We start from the raw sequence: 21,165 nt of genomic DNA, 5'->3' as shown, positions 1-21,165 counted from the left end.
ATCCAATAACATCCAAAAGGGTGTTTTGGTTAACCGATTGCAGATTTATCTATTCGTCTGTCATTAGAATATAGTCTTAAGTGCTCGCACGACAGTGGGTACCAAAGTACAAGAATTTTACAGCGAACCAACCCTGTGTACACAATTACGAATATATATATATATATATTATATAATTGTGTACGTCTCGGAACACCCTAAAAAAGCGATAATACTTTATACGTTGGACGGGTCAGGACGATAGATATATACATATATATATATTTTTTTTTTGGTAGAAAAATATAAAACATGACATTGTAAACATTGAGATTACAAACCAGTCGTTGGCGGAGCGTCTGCCTTAATCCTCTTAACGACACACGTTCCGTTCACGACCGGGTTCGGGTTGGATTTAATCAGTTTGTGTGAACAGTGCACACATATTTTGGATTCATTATGTGTGTATGTTGGCGGCCCGATGACCGGCGGTCGTGTAAAATATACCCCAAGACCACACGACCGTGTCAGCCTTCTGTTCGGGCTCATCGGATTCGGTCACGTATATCCGATGTCCGAAAAGAAAATCCCCGAACCGACAGACGTGCCCGTCGATAGCGCTCACTGGTCGCACAGTACCATCTATTTTATTATAATTATTTTTGTTGATGTTATTGCCGCGCTGTGTACCGTTGTTCGTTTTCTCTGCTGGCACAAAGGTGATGGGTTAGTCAACACTATCTGGACGTGGTGCAGATGGGATGGAAAGCAAGGGGGCACTCGATAATTCCTGGATAGCTGGTGAAAAAAAATTCGGCTGATAAGAGAACATACCACTGAACTCGATGTATGGAACGCGCATTGTCTGTAATAGGTGTCTTGAAAAAGTAACGTAGCATTTTTACTTTCCATGAAATTTACATAAAAACGTTCCATATTAGAGTTCAGTGGAATATACTGATAAGAGATGTGTTCAGGATCCAATGGATTTCCTTCAAGGGAAAGGTCGTAATGAACCTAACCTAACCTAATCTGTCTTGTCAGTTACCTTCTTCTCACATTTAGTTTTGTCCCGTTTGTACATTTTCATCTTATTTCGTGTAATATTTATATTAATGCTGGATCGGCCAGCTAGCTAAATCATCTCACTCCTTAATCCTTCATCTGCAACACAATAATCCCTCATATCTAATTTGCATGCTGTCCAAAACCAACTCAATTTATTCTCTCAAATTTTTCCCTCTAATGGTGCAACTTACAACAAACTATCCTTGTTATACTCTTAATTCTATCAAACCAAGACCACTCCTCACATCCACCTCAACAGTCTCGTTAGTTGCAGCTCCATCTGTTTTGTAAATGTCCAAATCTCACTTCCATTTATCACGGCCGGTCTTTTGCATAACCCATTTCAAATACTTGTTTTTTAAAAAAAAAAATCCTTGTGTCGTACAAGATTCATACCACCATTAAGTCAAGATCGAATTTAGGTCGGGTACGGCTGAACGGTACTCTCGTGACCGGTTATTAATACATATGATAATATATAAATTCATTGCTATTTTACATATCCGTTTTTGTTTTCTAATCGTTTGCGGATAAAAGATATGCTGTGAGTTGCATTTAGAGCTACGTCCAAAACAGGAAACTCCAAGTTTGATTCAATCCTTTGCTGGAATGAAAGACATGGATCTCGAACATTCTTTATGATCAGCTGGTTTTCCTTATCAATCATCCCTTATCAGTTGATTCTCTTATCAGCTAATCCGGGGATTTAGGATTTCCTCTTATAACTATCCCAACCGCTTCTCCTCCTGTACCCTTGCTCTAGGAAATTGAATAGAGACGATTGAGACATGATTCGTGGAGAAACAGGATTTAGTTGGCCGACCCAATTTGTATCGGGCAAAGTGGAGGAGAAGAAGAAGGCTGAAAATATTTGCGCGCGATTTGAATTGGCAGCAAATCACTGGTAAATTCTCTGTTCGAAATCGTTTAAAATATAGGACTACTGCGATCCCCCGCTGTTCCCACAGCAGTTCTACTATAATATGTTCTATGATAAATCTAATTATTATAACCACAATGGTAATCTATCGGACCAGCCGAAACGCGCATAGCTGTAGCGGTGTTCTGAGCCTAACACACTAATATTAAGTATACTTAATATCGGGCACGTTACCGGCAAACGAGTTGTGACACAACAATAATATAGTATAATATATAGGTATATGTGCTCTGTTGAACGTCTGCCAATGTTCGAGAAATATTTTATACGACCAGGAGACACCCGACACGGGTGAGGGTCAAGTACGAATCGAAACAGTCGTCAAACGAGTCTATGTAAATTAACGACGTTTTTTTTATTATTATTATTTGTGTATAATAATATGTAAAACGGAGACTTCCACAGCGATCCGGAGACGGCGTAGAATTTCTTACCAGAAATTGCTTTGCGTTTGATTTCTATCGACGAAAATCGAACAAATTTAACAGTTAATAGTTTCCTAATTATTATTATTATTGCCAATAAATCCGTTAGGTGCTTAATTAGAATATTTTGATTATTTTAATTTGGACTATTTAAAATCAGTGTTGGGGTGATGTATGTTCGTTTTTGCACGTCAGACCAGTTAACAAAAACCTATAAATATCATTACGGTTGTACACGTGTTTTTTTTTTATATGCGTCGATTATTTATTATTATTATTACCTACATTGCTGTAATCATATTCAACGATCAAATAAACACTAGGTCAACTATGTTTTTATGGTAATGTGCACATTACATTATACACTGAACTATAAAACTACGCGATTAGTAATTTTTATATGCATTTAAATAGTTATGTAAATTAATTGCTAAATATGTTTATCGTTATTTAATAACAACAATAATAAACTGTACATTTTTTGTACTAGTTTTAAACGGGATTAGTGTCACTGGTAGTTCACAGTCCTACAGTCATCGGTTGTGATTTACCGAATGATTTCTATAAGCTCCTCTTTAAAAAATAAAAATGTACATCATATTTCGCGATATTGATGAAGACAACGCTGATATTATTCTACTCGATTTCAACCCCACCTTTTTCAACTGTAATGCAATATGCAACATTCGATTAATTGTCTTAGAGAAAATAGGTTAGGTGTTTACAAACTCAACTGGTGGATTTTTCTTCCAATTTTAGCTTTGACGCGAAGCTGAGAAAGTATTTTTTGTATTTTTATTTATTTTTGTGTCTGGACAAGTCTATACATCCAGACATCGTCCTGTATGTTCGACTACATAAACCTAAAAAGTTCACCCCCCTCGGCCAAAACCGAGAAAAACATCTACAAAAATTTAAGTCGAAACGAAATTAGTTCCAGATTTGTATGGAATACAAATTATAATAGCAGTTATAAAGCACTATCGATAAACGTTGACAAACCACAAAAAATATAATAAACCCAACAAAGACACATAACATGTCGGAAAATCAGATCACTAGATCGGCCATTTTTTTTTCTCAGAACAAAAAATATGTAAACGTCATTCTAATAATGTTGTATAAATGTTTTACTTTATTTACCCGATGAATTGGCTAGAAAAAATGAACGGAATCCAATGGCCATGACAGTTTTCAATATCACGCTGTACTGTTTGTGTTAGACATGATAATACCTACACCTCGGTGAGTCGATGAACCGTATTACGTGTCAAGTGCCAAGTAAGACCGGCGTTATCTGCTTTGCAAGTTTAAATATTTGTTAGCGATTATCGCGGGTTTTACGGTTAGTCATAGAGACAACCGCGGACCTAACCTACTGGTGTATTATGTTGTATGCACACTGTGAATGAATTCATCTACCATAGGCCGTGCCGCCGACAAAGCAAGTGTCCTATTATTCGTTTTTGTGCGAACGGCAAGCGAAAAAAAAAAAAAAGAAAAATGTTCGCAGCATCATTATCTACGTGCAAACGATATGGCTGCTACAGAGCCCACTGAACTCATTACCTATATGGAACGAGCATTGTCACCAGTAGGGGGCTGCCATTTTGTGAACAGTTATGTTGTTTTGTCCATGACATTTATTGTTCGTCATCGCCCAACCTGACATTTTAATAAGTATCGTGGAAGAGTAACGTAGCATTTTTACTTTCCATGAAATTTTGGTACACAAAATGGCTGTCTCCCGGACGGGGACATTTTTCATCAATTCCAGCGGTATCGTTTTGAAAATAAACCTTGACACTTTGCCGCACTTAAAATGTACAATTATCTCAAGTTCTCGACGGTTCTAGCTTTTCGATGGGCGTACAGGCAAGGCACACTGCGCTCAAGTGCTATTTTCGTACTTGGATCACGTCCGAAGGAAATACCTAGAGAACAATAAGTGCCTACCTACGCTGAACTCTTCCACCGGCAATAAGTAGGGCCAAATGGAAAACCGATACGTTGTTTATGTAACACAATATTTATAAATATTATTATTACTAGCAGCAATACAATCATTATTGTTTTGTTAATCCGTGCTCTGAGTTATAAATGCGTTTTTTTTTTTTTAGTCACCCACTATGGAATGCACCTGCTACCAATATGCCATCGAAATAATAATAACAACAGGTAAGCCACAGCCAACAGTGCGTTTGCAATGCCGTTAAGGTGTACTATTAGAAAGACCTAGGTTTGTTATTAATTATTATCAATTTCACTCAGGAGATCATTGCGAATCTTTATTTTTTTTTTGTAGGAACTCATTTGGGAGAATACAATGACCGTTTTATCTGAAAATTCTGATAGCAAAAATTGGAAATCAAACAGGAGTTCTACAACTACAATGGTTCTTTGTTCTAATAGTTGTGATGAAAATGACCTTGAATTATTCTTTTTTCCATTTTAGTTGATATTTTTCAATCATAAATAACAAATAGGTAATAAAAGATAATCACAATTTTTAAGCTCCGGGCATGCCTATACTACACACGGATCTCAGGGTCGGATAATTATATTATGGTTGACAGATGTTCGATATATGACTGAATACACGTCTGATTAGTTTTTTTTTAACTATAACGCATTTGTCCAGGATGTACATACATTGTTAACGAATAAAATATTTTAATTAAGCGATGCAACCGACAGAATCTTAGGGCGGCGGATCTTATGAACGATCATTTTTGTTGCTTACCAAATTATTGATAACAATGATTTATAATTTCATGAAATGGAAGGGGATGTGGCACGAGGGATAGTGATGGCGACGAGGGCAGCAAATGGATAGTTCCTGGATAACCGTCGTGTACACACTTCCGTATGAACCGCATAGGCCATCGAGTACCTAGAAATTGTCATATTGCATCATCGTTATGGTCTACGGTGTGTGATGGATTCACAAGACAAGCCTCTGTTTGTACTTTCGCCTGTGATGGATGCACACGGCGTCGTGTGAAACAACAAAAAAATGGTGGTAGGTAGGCGGAAAAAAAGGATGAATTATTATTTTTTAATACACTCAGCGAGTATGACCAAAAGAGTTATGAGAACGCGGACAAACAACATAATAATTATGTAAACGGTCTAGTATGAGACGGTGCTCGCGTTCGGCTAATCGAGAAATTTTTAGTAAAATTATAATTGTAAACATAGGTGCGTAAGAAGATCTCACAATAATATCACTTTGTCGTCGCGGATCTATAGCTATCATCTAAACACAGCACAGACGATGTATGAAGTAATATTGTAGCGTTTTATATTGTTATTTATTGGCCAACTCTTGTATGCAAGGTCGATGAGGTCAAGTCGAATTTGTCCATCGAGAATGTTCCCACAAAACGTTATGTCGTTTAAATTATCCAAAGGGATACTATACAATCATTGATGGTAATATTATACATAATGTGTACAACGTAACACAACAGTGTGTGGAATGGTGTGTGCAACGTTTTCACGATTTTAATGGCCGCGAGAGCACCTCTACCTACTATTTAAATATTACGAAACGTCAGGCGACGACCAAGGTTTTTTTTTTTTTGGTCGACCGTTATCCGAAATGTGAATCGTCATCCGTTGTTTTTTTTGCCACCTATAATCAATAAGACAAAATAAAAATAAAAAATCTCGCGTTACTACATTAGTTCACACCGTCCGGGAAACAGTAGAATGCACGAGGGGGTTTAATATCATTCAGTATTACAAGACACAACCGTGTTTAGCGTAGAACTTTTTTTTTTTTTTTTAATTTTTATTAAGGACCTTGAGACGCCAGAGAAATCGATTACAAGCGTATAAAACAAATCATTTATAACAGCTCTAGTTGGCAAAAACATACAATAGTATGTTGATAGTATATAATTTTTTTTTTTAAGGAGTCCGCTCTTTTTAATTACCGTTTATGTAGAAGCTATGCAATAATTCAACCGGGTACCAAAATAATGGTGACTGCGGTTTTCAAACAGAATGTTCGGTTTTGTCCACAAGATGTTCGACGACCTAACCAGCTGAAAGAAACGGACAACCGTCGATAAGTCAGTAGCAGAGTCATTACGACGGTAATTTTTTATAAGAAAGTATTCGTAGAAAATTGTTTGCAAAATTCTTCACTAACGAGAAGTGATCGATATAATAGTATTTATGATTTCCAAGCCATCCCCGCCTTAAGACTCCACGCCAAAGATGCAAGACCATCTCCAAATAGCCTCTCATTGCACTGTCATATCACCAGACAAATTCAAATCATAACGAGAAACAGTAAAACGACAAATTTAACATTCTCGCGACAGTCTCATGTGGTTAAAAAAATTTAAAAAAAAAACCGTTCAAGAAAACACAGTATCTTATAATATTATTATGTTGTGTATTGCGGCGTTACGCCGGGTGCACACGGTGTCTAGGATTTTCATTTTTTGTTGTAAATAATCATATATAATATTTTTTTTTTCTCGAAATTAATCCTAATCTAACACGCTGTGTTATACAATTTTTTAACAAGAACAATGCGGTTAAATGTGTAAATAGGTAGGTGTAACATGATACAGTATCGTCAAACTGTCTGAATTTATATTGGACAAAAAAATATTTGATAATTTTCACTTTTCGGCAATGACACTTTTAACAATAATAATTGTAATTGCGGTAAGAGTTGGTGTTTGTTTTTTTAAAAATTTTTTCTTCATTAAATCCTTGACCCAGTTGACGTTGTGGCACTCACAAGTGGATACGATCAATCTCGTGTGTGTGTGTATGTGAATCGTCTCACTCTCTATCTCTCTCTCTCTCTCTGGACTTCTCTTCATTGACCAGTTTCGGATCTCGATTATTAATCGTATGGGTATTAAAAAATTCCGCAGACCACTGAGTCGAACAGGCGGCGGTATTAATAAACGGCGGAAAGGAAGGAGCATCGAAAGAGAAAAACAACTCTTTAACGAAGGGAAGGAGTGGTCTCTCTCCGTCGGGCAACGGTGACGGCAGATTTTTAACGGTTTGGCATATAATATACCGACGACTATAAGGCCGGGCAACAGGTTACAAGGTGAATTCCTCTGTTGTATTCGGCCTCTTGACAGTCCATAATAATATCTACATATATATATATATATATGGTTGTACTGGGTTATAACAACAACAATAATAAAACAATAAAACAACATCGGCGACGATGCCACAACGGGCCTACCGACAAATATACTTGTAAGGGCGTTTAAGTCTCTGCGGACCCTGAGAGATTGTTTCTATTAAAATACAAAAACATCAACTTTAGACTTGTGCGACATAGTCGATCAATCAATGAGATTTTCTAATTCCAAATCTTAGGACATTATTACAAAGGTATTTACCGTTTTCGTTAACATATTTACCTATCCAACTCCCAATGGCCTATTGTTGTTGTCAGTTTTACAATCACACACGTACAATACTATATATATATTCACTTATATTAACACACCGTTTGGGCCCGTCTAAATGCTAATCACAGTCTAAGTGTGTAAAGAAATTGTTTTGAATGAAAGCGGCCGGTTATGGGCCGAAAAATTGACTTTATGAATATAACATCAAGTTCAGCCCGGCAAAAGGTCTTAAATTAATAATTATGACGTTAAAACGGAACGTACGATATTATAATTGATATTCTCCTACTATTAGTGTAAGCGTATTGTTTGGGACTAGTGATTATGATAAATATTTATGTTTTTAGATGTTAAACAAGCACGCGCCGTTTCGTAGGAGTAAAATTAGTAGAATGAATACATTAGGTACAAATGAACAGACATTTCCATCGTAGGAGGTTGGCACGTGTGTTTTGCCATTTTCAAACTATTATAAATTTACCAAGAAAGAAAAAACAGCTCATTTATTTCATCTGTACAATTATAATTCTAAAAGCGTTTTTTGAGTGATAGACAAAAACAAACGTTTACAGTCAATTTGTATTTTAGTTGCTTGCCCAATTACTTGTATTCTTTTTTTTTTTGTTCTTAAAATAATTTATCCTTTTACAGACTTGGTTATTACTTATTCTTATTAAATTAAACTACAACATGACTCGTGTATTGGCAATTTCCAACTTCGAACTCGCCCAAGTCGAATTCTACATGTAACAATTAATCCATATTGGTTCAAACAGACACGTTGAACGCATACATTTTGCGTTCAACCTCAAATACGGCTTGATTAGAGATTATTCATAAATTAAATTTATAGTGTGTACTTTAGGTACATTGGCCAAGAGCTCATATCATATAATAGGTGGTACGAACAGCATCACATTAATAATAAATTGTATTTCGGTTGTTATTGCATTATGATTTATTTATCGATTGTACCTATCTATTTTTACCTTGTAATTTAAACCATATAAGGTGTAGTATTGTAAGTTCAAGTATTGGCCATCTATAAATGGTCGCACTCGCTGTTTGTAATTTTTTATTTATCAATAAAACATACAAAAATGTCTACTATTAATCACGCCGAGTAAAAATAACCGATTGTAGAATTATTGGTATCTCCAATACAGCGCCAATAAAATATTCATATCGTATACTTAAACACGGATTGACATTAAGCTTATAAATATTAGTAGAAAAAAATATGGGATTTTAATTATATTGTATAGTTTGTCGATCAGACGATTTTGGACATTTTCAGGGGCGGATGAAAAAGGGGGGGGGATTAGTGATAACACAAGTTTTGGTAAGATGAACCCAAGTGTATCTAAAGTTCAAGACTTGGTACCTCTACACACCAGGCGACTGCTCGAAGAAGACCATGTATGCAATACCCGTTAATGTAGATAATTGACAAAGCACTAGACCGCTAGGTAACATGTATTGCTATACGTGTAGGTATAACAATGTCATCTGTAACTGAACCAAATACCGAACAACTGCCATAGCAGCGCACTGTTATATTATTATGTTTTGTCCAAATTGTGTATGATACGGATGATTGGAATTTATATTTTCACGCAGAGCAATCGATAATTATTATTTAGGTAGGTACGGTAATCGAGTGTTGAACAAAAACAATGCAATGCCCAAGTACTGGTAAAGTAATCTATGTATTTTGTACCAATCCTAAAACCGAGGTGCAAAATACAAAAAATAAGTACACTTGTATCATGCCCATCCATCGTTGCACTTGTTTTTGTTTATTATAGTTGGGCAATTGGAAATCTCAAATCAACGTTGACACTATCGCAGCATCCTCGACAGAGATTTAAAAGCAATTTTAGCACACAATAAACTTGTCTTTCTCCACACACAGAGATGTTGAGAATAATTATTTTAATTTTTTTTTAATCTTTATTTAAATTAAAAAAAACAAGCGGTATAAGTGACTTGAATAGTGTGCCAAAATAGTGTGTCCTGCCTAACATTTAACCAGTAGAATAATATAATAATAATAATAATTGCGGTACTCACGATTGGAAAATATCACGGTGTCTTGTGTGTGTGTGTCGTTTGTGTTTATTTTCGCCCAAAGAAAAATTACACTGTGTTAATAGTAGTACCTAGTATGATTATTATAATAATATTTTGAACACATCGCAAATGGGCATTTTCGGATGTCGCGAATTCGTCGATCGGTTCTTAACAAAAAAAAAAAAAAACAGTTTAGAAAAAATTTTTCAAATCGAATATTTCTTTTTGTGTATTCAATAATTCACAATCGTCGACGACTGGGAAAAAAAACATGGAAAACAACCGAACAGCAACAGCTATGCGACTGCGCGACACGGAATGCGGCCACCGACTAAATAGTAAATGTATAATGAATAATATTATTAGGTATGGTGTGTGTGTGTATGTGCTGTGCTGTGCTGCTGCCGTCGGACACAGGTAGGAAGGTAGGTAGGTAGATAGGTAGGTATAATATTCAGGTTAAGACGGGCACAGCACTGGGGTGGGAGAGACCGAATGATTTCAAAAGAAAAAAATATATTATTATGTGTATTGGGTGGAAAGAAATAACAAAAAAAAAAAAACGCTAAGGTAATTTTTTAATTAAACATTTTTAATCATAGCATATTGTTCATGGAGGTCTAAAAAATATGAAAATATATACAAATTATGTCAAAATATCGAATTTTAATCTACAAAATTTACCTGTAAAGTTAGTATAAAATATACCATTTTTAGCTTCGATGCAATTTTTTATGTTATAATGCAACAGTAATACTATAGTAATATTAGCTCAATATCTCTATTATTTCATGCTACCACGATGGCATGATGATGTAAGTGTATATTATATTCTTCCACATTGTACCTTTCTTCATAATATAACATTAACTTCAGAGTTGGCTGCGAACAAAATAGTGTCATTTATTCAAATATTGAGCATTTTTTAAATTTAAATTTTAAATGTCTCAAAACTGTTGTATTGCTCGTTTTATGGTTCACGAATTTTCATTTTAACAAAACGTCTGTGTTCTATGTCTGTGATCAGAAAAAAAAACCAATTAATGTTGAATCGCTTAAATTACATATTTTTAAAAATTAACATAATATTATTTATTTGATAGATTTTCAAAAACAACTGTACTAAATATTATTATAGAATATTATAAATGTAAATTGTACGATAATATGAATTGGATAACGAACCTAATTAAAGAGAGTTATATTTACAACAATTATTGTTGTGAGGAAAGATAGGAAATGTTTTGATAATATATACAAACCTAATCTAGTATACCACCTACCTACTTAAAAAATAATAATAAGTAAATTAAAAGCACTTTACTTTAACCTGTTTATGAACACTTATGATTAAGCTTTACTTTTGAAAGTATAACTTAAGATAAGATTTAAGAACCGACTATGAATATACGGCCCTAAGATATTACCAGATACAAATTATTGTTAGAGCCTTATAATTAGAGTTGGACGTTTTTTATTCGGATAACTCAACTCCCAACACAAACCTACCTATATTGGATCACAGGCAGATCCTAACTGGCACTTAATTGGCTTGAACATTTAAAAAGATTCACCACTTCCCTAAAAAATCGAGAAAAACTGTACATCTTATTTTTTAACTTGAAATAATGATGCAATGTAATTTTTTTTTTTTTAAATAGTCCAATTAGGTCTAAATTTGTTGTATGGAATATTCTTTAGACATACCCTTTTCTAGGGTAGGGGTGGAAAAATTGTTCTTTATTTCAACTTTTTTTCCTGTCAACTTTTAGGACTTGAGATGTGAAAATTAGACAGAAGCATATAGACAAGGGCCAAAACTATCCAAATTTCTCCTTAAAATTTTTTTATTGCCAAGGACTATGTAAAACCGCAAATTTTTGGAAATCAAGTTAAAAAATTATCAAAACCTTTTTTTCTAAGGTATTTTTACATAGCTATACATCTACTATTTGGATACATTTTACTGCAAAGAGATGTGCATCTGTGCGGTCTTGTAGTGTATAATCTATATAATAAATAATATAAGGTAGTAAATAATGTATAAGATGGTCTTAAGAAAGTTGTCACACGCGTTATTGATACTAGTTTTGGATAAAACTACCTACTAAAAATGGCAAGAAACTATTAATTACACACAATACGTACAATACTTCAAGTTTTCTTCTTCGTTTCGTTTAATTGTACAAATAGATTTTCAGTTTCGCTTGACAATATGATTATTATTACATAGGTACTATACACTTGTGAGTTGTGTCGACATATTCTATTTATATATTTTGATAGCAATGAGTATTAATAGAGATAGTGGAGCAGAGATAGGAATGTTACTAGAGCACTGGAAAAGGTCTTGGAAGTTTAGTCTTGACCCAAATATTAAATTTCCAAGACATTTTTTTATTTTTTCACCCTTTTATTAAAAAAAAAAAAAACATGTCTGTCCAAAGTCACATAGGTTAAGGTGTAGGTTAAGTATATTATTTTGTTGTCAACTAGAAATTAATAACAGTATACAAGTTAATTAATCACAGCTTGGACACTAAAATGACACACCAATTTTTTTTTAGTATTAAAGTTTAACTTAGTGTGTAAATAATACTTACCTTTAACAAGCTTGCTAAACCCGAGCTTATCAATAATAACACTTTATAACGGACTTTGTTCGATCTGACAGTGTAGCCAACCGAGAAAAACAAAATATCCCCATAGTTATTTTCATTAGGTTTTGAATTTTCAGTTATTCTATCAGCAAGTATTTTTAATAAATTTTAATACAATTTTACAGCTAAGAGTGTCCAAACAAAAATTATTCAAACCTATGACGTATGTTTTTCAAGAAAGATCACTCTCCAAAAAGGCCTGTCTTATAGAGTTTTGAGTTTTTATAATATTATACTTGGAGTAACTACTATAATGGCAAAATCCAGATGGTAAAAAGAAATCTATCCTACTAAAAGTTTGGGGGCCTAGCAAAACGCCCCTCCCCCTCCCTCCTTGTCCAATAACCATTATCCAATGGATAGAATGTAAGTGAATAATCACAACGAAGGTTAATATAATAATATATATGCTTCCTGTTCACCTTCTAGTCGCATAGTATAAGTAGGGTATAGAACCCTCTAATCTCCAGTTGTTCCAAATCAAAAATTATACTTCTATTGTGAAAAAAATAACGCCTAAAATATATTACCCATTTATACAAGCAATAATACAGACTTAAATAGAGGTGTTTATTTTCAAATACTTTTACACATTCATACACTACCATAATATTATACAGATTACTGTATGAGTTAATACAGGTACCTTATATGAGGTCAATTGGAAACATATGTGTTACAATATAATATAATAATAATTTTTAGGTGTCCTAATTCAATCAAATAATACATAACATTATGTTCTTATACATTTCGAACACACTGTATTAGTCTTGACTATCTCTGAACATGATAGATAGATAGAGAACCAGTTTCATGACAAATCAAGTGAAATAAAACCTGGCTGATCAAAATCCATCTCACAGTTACCATCTCGAGGCAAGGATAGGAGCAATGGAGTATTCAGAAAATAAAAACAACAGGGAAAAGTTGAGAAGGGGCTTGAGGTATATTTTATAAACCTTAAAGTATAAAATTAGTGCTTTTCAAAATAGGCATCTACATATTTTGTATTTTAGAACAAATGAAACGCTAATTTTAAGTTTTCAGGTTTTTAGAATCCCAATAAAAAATCATCTCAATGCAGGAATTACAATTTTTTTTTTCTTTATTGACTGCGGATTTATTATTATAATATCTAAAATTGACAAGGATTTCAGTTATACTATGCTCATAATCTACATATAAGTTTTCCCAGTAAATACATTAGGGTGGACCAAAAAAAAAAACTTGACGTTATGTTCCTTGGGGTAAAATAATATTTCCCTATTTTATTCAGATTTTTGAAATTATTTTTAGAGGTTGCGAGCATCAGTTTTCCAAAAAATTTTTTTTTTTTAGTTTTTAATTTTTTTAATGTATAAATATCAATTTTAAACAAATGTTGCTTGTATACAAAATCATCACTAGGGAAAGAGGCATAAACCAGTATTATTTTTTTTTACAAAAAAAAACTACTTTCCAACTCATTTAGGCCTTAGAATGTAAAATTTGCAAAAATATTGATATATATATATATACCCTTAATAGTACCCTAAAATATTTTTTTTAGGGGTATAAAATATTTTTAACTTATTCATCATTTAGTTGCGAAGAATTCCGATATACTTACATAACACATTGTTCTAACAATAGATCAGAAAAAAAATTAATTTAAAAAAAAAACAAAAGACAAGTTTTGAAAATATATTTTTATTTTATTTTTCTTAATATTAAAACTGATGCTCGCAACCTCTAAACAAATTTTTAAAAATCTGAAAAAATAGGGAAATATTATTTTACCCAATGGAACATAGTGTCAAGAGAAGAACAAAAAAAAATGTTTTTGGTCCACTCTAAAATGCATGTATTTAAGAAAATGTGTGATAGAGGTAATAACTGCCAATCCTAACCTATGTAATAACCTAACCTAACTAACAGTTCCATTAAACATATAATATATTATCTTTGTATAATCATAGTTTTTATAGTTTATAGTTGTATGTTACTATTAAATTATAATTTCTATATATGTATTTAGTCAATGTATACTTACACTTTCCGGTTTGTCCGTGTATATTGTACTGTGTAATATAATATTGTAAGAATATTAACATTAAAATATGATATAAATTTTAAAATTAAGACGGCCTACAAACGGGTGTAGGTAGGTGCTTACGGATTATATTTTAAAATAGGCACACTAATAGTGTTCGGAAATAAATTGAGTTATTTTCCATAAAAAAAAAAAAAAACACTAACAATAAAAATACCATAAAATATAATACAACACAGTCTCGGACGGCCGACAAAACGGGTTTCACGAAGGTCATGAAAAATAAAAATTAAAAACCCTAGGGCAACGGTCGGCAAACAAGTTTACTCGAATAAAAAAATAATAACAATAATAATATCAAATATAAAAAATATGTACCTATAAATTATAATACTACAATCTGTCCGTTATAATATTAGATGTATTATTTTTGCTTGCCGTTTGTAAAGGAAATGCTTAACATTCTACACCATAAGGCCTATAAGATAAGGTAGAAGAGACTTCTTGTTAGTGATAACTGTTATCACTGTTATCAATATCAATATTTAGAACCGATAGATTTAGCTATTTTTTCGGGGTTTTCCCGGTAAAAGTAGATTTTTTTATTTTTAATTTTAAAAAAAATTGTAAATTATGTAGGTAATCTACGTACCCACAAAACAATTACGTGCAAGTACATTGAGGTGGTCCTTATATGTTGGGACAAATGTAAAAAAAATTCCCAACATTTTTCAGATATTTATTTGATCCCTTTCGTTTCCCCCCTTTGGCGCACTTCAAATTTATAATTATTCAGAAAGACATGCAAAAGCTTTGGCCACTACCAGTGTATATACTACGAGTAATATGATGCAAAACCAAATATATATGTAAAGGAAGTTCTACACACTTATAATAGTATTAGGCGACTTCTTACGAGGTCTTTGGGAAACTTCTTCGCAGACTTTTTTCCACGTGGAATTGGTTGGGTTTAAACTTTTGAATTTTTCCGGTGTGTTTACTACAACAAGAGTAGGATTTTAGATTTTTTTAATTTAATATAACCTATAGTAAGTCTGTGTTTATTGTGTATTATTCGCACATTTCATACATTTTACTTGAGTTGAGAACATCCTGCTCCTGACCAAAAAAAAAAAAACCTCAAATGTGTATTTAACTTACAAATTAAATAGTGGCCTAACTTGATGGGAATTCTAAAATCGAGATTTAAAAACACAAAAAATGCTATTCGAGCCACTTAAAAATATCATAACAATATAAAGCTGTGTACCCAAGTAAAATGTTTTGATGAAAATTAAAAAAAAAAAAAGTAGCTGACTATAAATCGCTTTCGGATTTCAACAAATGCCAAAAACAGTTTTCTATTTGTGTTCAATCATCAAAAATATTTCACTTAGGTACACAAAATTAAACATTTCTTTTTTTTAATTCTTTTCAAAACCCTGTTAGTTAAGATATAGGGTCATTCCACGTGAAATCGCCTAATGGGTGTGCGACTATACTTCAAAAATGTTCGAAATTCTAAACAAAAAATGTATGTTATATTAACTAAAATGGTTTTTACTCATAGACAAAATAATTTTAATTAAAAATAATACCACGAAGCTTATACAAATCAACCGGTAAATTAATTGACACGATCAAAATTTATTATAACCACTTTTTTCCTAAATATTGCCTATACAAAACTCCTTAAAAACCAACCGCATGCAATCCCCTTAACCATTTTTTAAGAACATTTTTAGTTTTTAACCCTGGAAATTATTTTAAAATTTTTCAAAAACTTTTTTTGGGGTCAGAGTTAAAAATTAAGTATAAATACTTTGTTTATATAATATTTAAGTTATGTTCTTATGACCCATATCATCTTTGAACCAATTAAGTTTTTTTTTTTTGCTATTAATTCAAACATGGGTATTTTGCTGAAAACTACCTATTTTGATGACCCACAACACAAATGTGACTGAACGAAAATTATTCCAAAATTATGCAATACTTATAAGTGAGTAGAATATCTAGTAAAAGTTTGGTGATGGAGAAATTATTCTAACATCAGTGGTAAGCGTTCAAATTTGACGATTTACACTTATTGGAAGTATACACGATTTCCATTTACATTTTTAAAATAGTTTTTTAATTTTTTTTGTTATTAAGGACCTATAAAGAATTTATTCTAAAAATTTCAAACATTTTTTAAGTATAGTCGCACACCCATTAAGTGACTTCACGTGGAATGACCCTATAGTATTTTATTTTATCTCTAAGCACACCCGGACGCCGATAACCCATCGTGCAGCAAGTATCGGATACGGTTCTCAAAAAAAAAAAAAAATAGCTATACCTACATTTGATTTTAAAATGTTGGTATACATTGCGTGTTATCGGTGGAAATTAGAATGAAAAAAAAAAAACATTTAGTTTACTAAATAGGAGTTTAATATACACATGACGTGCAGATCAAACGTTTTAATTTCGCATAAATAATTTAACTATTTAAAAAAAAAAATAATAATTAACATATTGATCGTACGATTTTACAATATTGTTGTTGTTCAGAAATATAATAATAATACATAAAAATAAAAATATAATGTATACTTGTGTTTTTTTTTTTAGTACTTTCATCAATAATTGTGTGTATCACAAAATATATTATAAAATTAATTTCAAACGTTGCGTGTAGTGTGCAGCAGCAAATATAAATCATATATCCTTATATTAATTTTGCATTATCTCTCTTTTTTTTTTCAATCAATTAGTAGCAAAACACAATGGAATGAAGGAAAGAGTTGGGGGGGGGCGGGGGAGGGAAATTGTGAAATTCACTCTGTCGGTGTGTTATTATTTGCTCCGTCGACGGGCGATTTGCGACAACAATCGATTGCCGAACAGGAACGTGGCCAAGCCCAACGCCAGCAGGTACTTCAGCGTGACAAACATGTTAAATCTCAACCAAAACATCACAAACAGCGCGAAAATACCTGTGGAAAAAAATTATTGTATTAATAAAAACACAGGGTAGTTAGTAAAAAAAAAAACAAAAAAAAATATATATTAAAAACCGCCTAGCTTACCGCCCAGTCCCGTGTGGAAACCCAAAGCGCTCAAACTGAACGGGAAGTTTTTTACGTTCACTCCCAATTTTGTCCACTGAAAATAAAAAAATAATAATTAATTATTACGTTGTTGTTGTTGTTATTACCGTTCGTATTTTATGTACGTACCAAAACGAATAGGATCAACAAAGGTGCCAACGATAAGCCTGTGAACAGCAGAGACACTATCCGAGGCGGCCGAGTTTCCGGCTCTCTAAACGTATGCTAAACAACAACGGTGTTTTTTATTTCAATTTTATTAACAACATTAACAACGTTGATTTATTTAAAAAAAAACACTCACAGAAATAAGTCTTTTGGGTTTGTAAAAGTCTTCAAACGAGTGGGCAACGGGCGTGTCGGGTTCGGAAAATTTCAATTTGATGTCGCCAAACGTCCACACGACGGGATTCGTCAACAACGAGTCGCCGATAATTAAATCCATCGCGTACACGCCGGACGCATGCTTGAACGCCGCCGCTTTCACGCCCAAGTCCTGTAACACGACGACGATAAATAATACATTATCGGTTAATATGATATTGTCGTCGATTCGCGGCGTACATACCATATTGAGTTTGTATTGGTTTTGCGAATCCAATTCGGCGACGAACACGCTTTGCGCTCCGCTCTTCGAGTTGGTGAACCTGACAAACGCTTGGTGAACCTGGACGTTCTTATTGGCGACGTTGTCTTTAACGGAAAACCGTACGTTGATTCTCTGCATACTATCGGCCTTCAGCGGTGTGCTCAACTTTTGGCCATATTTCAATCTACACACGGTACACAATTACGTTAGAAAAACGAGAGCTTTGAGCGATTAACGAAAATCATACGCCAACTCATACTGAAGCGACGGTCCGGAGTGCTGATCGCTGTCTGTTGTCGCTACTTTGAAATCGACAATGTCCACCGTCGACGCCGCGACTTTCACCTCGAGCGGAATGGCCAGATTGCCCAGCAGCGTCTCTTTGATCGAATGAGCTGGCTGAGCGCTCAACACTAGACTGTAAATGCCCGTGGACAGGTCTGGGTCGTTGAAGTCCAGCTCGTAAATAGTCCTGATGGAAAAAATTAATAATAAAATATACAACAATATGTGACTATATAAAATTTAAATCAAAAAAATTTTACTTGTCGGCGGTCGTCCTCAATTTATTTTTTGACATTACGACTTTGTTGTTGAGCATGGCCGATTCCACGCCAACGCTGAGCGTCGTCGGTAAAGGTTCTCCAAGAAGGGTGGTGAATCGGACGGCTAGAGTTTTGTGGACGTCATCGAGTCCGCCCATTGGTTTTACCAGTGAAGCGGCGATCGGCAAATGATACTAAAAAAAAAAAGAGAAACAACACGACGTGCAAATTGAAGAAACCGACCAAACTGAGCCGCCGATCGTCAGCTATTTTTTTATTACGTTGTTTTTAGACAAAGTGTTGAGTGCCGACAGCAAATAGTACGCTCCTTTGGACGTCTGTACAGACTTACGAGACAGCAAATAATTGCCGAACATTATTACTTGGTCGTTTTCCAACGGGAACGTGGAATTGCACTGTACGGCGTCGCAGAACTTGTAGATTCCGTTCAAAACGAGCCCTACGACAATAATAAGTAATAATAGTAAAAAAAAATCATTTTTTTATCTATATGTATTAATTATATCGTATTGACATTACCGGTGACGGACAAGCCGCCTTCGAATTGCAAATACTTTTGATCGACTTGGTCGACTTGCATAATGGCGTCGGTCAAACGGTTGTATCCAAAGCGTGCTTCGGGTCCAAGACTGGCCAACAAGTTGATAGAGTATCCGAAACTGAAATTTATAAAACAAATTAACTGGAAATCAGACTTGTGTTTAAAAAAAAAAAAGCAAAGCAAAGTCATACTCGGTAATAGGGTCGTCCGGTTTCATTTTCCTTTTGATTAAACTTATCAGTTTGGACACATCCTTCGGTTTTACATTGACGTTGTTTAACAAACCGATTCCGTAAAATAAATCAGACATCTGGACGTCTCTGATGTTGGTTTTCTCTAACAAAGCGTGTACGTTCTGGATAAAATTTTGATGTATTTTTTAAATTAAATAACGTAACAAAATTAAATGATAACGAAAATTATCGTTGTACCTGAACCGATTCGTCGACTGGTAATTTGCCCGAACATTTTCCGATTAATTTCCAGGCGCTCGACGCAAAGTACGCGGTATCGAACGTTTTAGATTTGGCCACTGCATTTAACAACTTTTTACATAAAGCCTGAAAAAAAATGTAATATTATAAATAAATAGATAAACTAAATTGACAATCGTAATTATTTGTACATAATTTTAAAAATGAAAATATATTTTCAAGAAAGTACAATTAAATGTTATATTTTCAATGGTATTTAAGGAATAAAATCACTTTTGGCACAAGTCTTATAAAATATTATAATAAACAATTGCTAAAAAAATAAACATCAAATAATAAATATAATTTCTATTTTATTCTAATTTAAGTTTTTCTGTTAAACTTAAGTTAGATGACAATAAGGAAATTTTTTTTTTTTTAACTTAATTTACATCTATTTTAAGTTATTTTTTTTTTTGCTGAATCCAAAGCGGGTTAGGTAAGGTTTTTAAAAATGCAATACTTTTTCTGACAAAAATCCTGAATGATAGTTTATAAATTGTTACAAATGAAGATAAATGCTAAATAATATTTGACTGTGTAAATTTCAAGACTAGTTTTGAAACAACGTTTAGTATAAAATTGTTGGAAACATAATACAAAATTCGGCAAAGACGTAAGCAAATACGTAAGCGTAAGTTACCTCCGAATCGGGTATCGGTTGGCCGAGTTGCTGTAGGCCCGACAACGAGTAGTAGATATCGGACACGTTTGGCGCGTCCAAGCCGGCGATCAGAACGCTCTTCAACTGTTCCTTGTCTCTGGACGACAAGTACGTGTTGGTCGACAGACACGACGACAGGCAGACGCAACCGCTCAACACGACGACGACGACGTACGATAAAACTGCAACAAACATAAAAAAAAAAAAAATGGCAAGTAGATATTTAATATAAATAGTAGACATTTAATTACAATACTATAGCCAATATTATATTTTTGTTGTATTTTACCGGTTTTCATCGCGGTGGACGTTGTTCTCGGCTACGTGTAGAGAGTTATTAATAATTGTGAGTAGTTGTACTGCAAAAATTATCCACCAAGACGACCGTTTCAAACCATTACTGGGCGACTAAACATTTATTCAACAGAAAAACGCTATTGATCGGTCGGTCACTTACAAAATTATTATTTCTACTATACCTAATAGTGATATTATTATTACAACGGCCGGCGTTAATCTTATAACATGATTTATATATATATATACATAAATATACAGCTATAGTAATAATCATTTGTCTGTGTGTAAAAAGTTTTTATCACTTTTGTGAGGTTATGTTTACAACACGTCGCCGCCGCCGCCTCGTTCAAACGAA

The 21,165-nt window shown here is 33.5% G+C and overlaps 2 protein-coding genes across 4 annotated transcripts in view; both read right to left on the bottom strand.

Moving 5' to 3' along the window:
- Positions 1–10,205, bottom strand: part of LOC126835196 (rho GTPase-activating protein conundrum-like) — a 47,659-nt gene extending 37,454 nt beyond the window's left edge. For both annotated transcript variants that reach the window (XM_050567594.1, XM_050567583.1), the window contains exon 1: positions 9,888–10,205. The gene's annotated coding sequence lies outside the window, so the exon portion shown is untranslated. The remainder of the gene's footprint in view (positions 1–9,887) is intronic.
- Positions 10,206–17,113: 6,908 nt separating this feature from the next.
- Positions 17,114–21,050, bottom strand: LOC126833787 (dolichyl-diphosphooligosaccharide--protein glycosyltransferase subunit 2). Of its 2 annotated transcripts, none has more exons than XM_050565341.1 (13): positions 20,800–21,050; positions 20,490–20,692; positions 19,805–19,933; positions 19,565–19,728; positions 19,352–19,491; positions 19,093–19,271; positions 18,812–19,005; positions 18,526–18,738; positions 18,246–18,450; positions 17,982–18,173; positions 17,807–17,902; positions 17,657–17,732; positions 17,114–17,563 (listed from the first exon to the last, which is right to left on the bottom strand). In XM_050565341.1, exons 1-13 carry the CDS (start codon positions 20,807–20,809, stop codon positions 17,424–17,426), a joined length of 1,941 nt encoding a protein of 646 aa, XP_050421298.1. In that variant the 5' UTR covers positions 20,810–21,050; the 3' UTR covers positions 17,114–17,423. The 2 variants fall into 2 exon arrangements, with proteins under 2 accessions (XP_050421298.1, XP_050421290.1); XM_050565333.1 differs by having other exon boundaries at positions 17,116–17,563; positions 18,514–18,738; positions 20,800–21,049.
- Between the last annotated feature and the right edge of the window lie 115 nt (positions 21,051–21,165).

The sequence above is a fragment of the Adelges cooleyi genome, unplaced genomic scaffold (genome assembly GCF_023614345.1).
Source record: "Adelges cooleyi isolate 19-005CV unplaced genomic scaffold, UGA_ACOO_1.1 ACOO_flye_CR_arks_rails_tigmint_CR_PRNA_1, whole genome shotgun sequence".
Classification (NCBI taxonomy): domain Eukaryota; kingdom Metazoa; phylum Arthropoda; class Insecta; order Hemiptera; family Adelgidae; genus Adelges; species Adelges cooleyi.
Note: the sequence above shows the minus strand (reverse complement) of the source record. Positions and strands in the feature narration are given on the sequence as shown.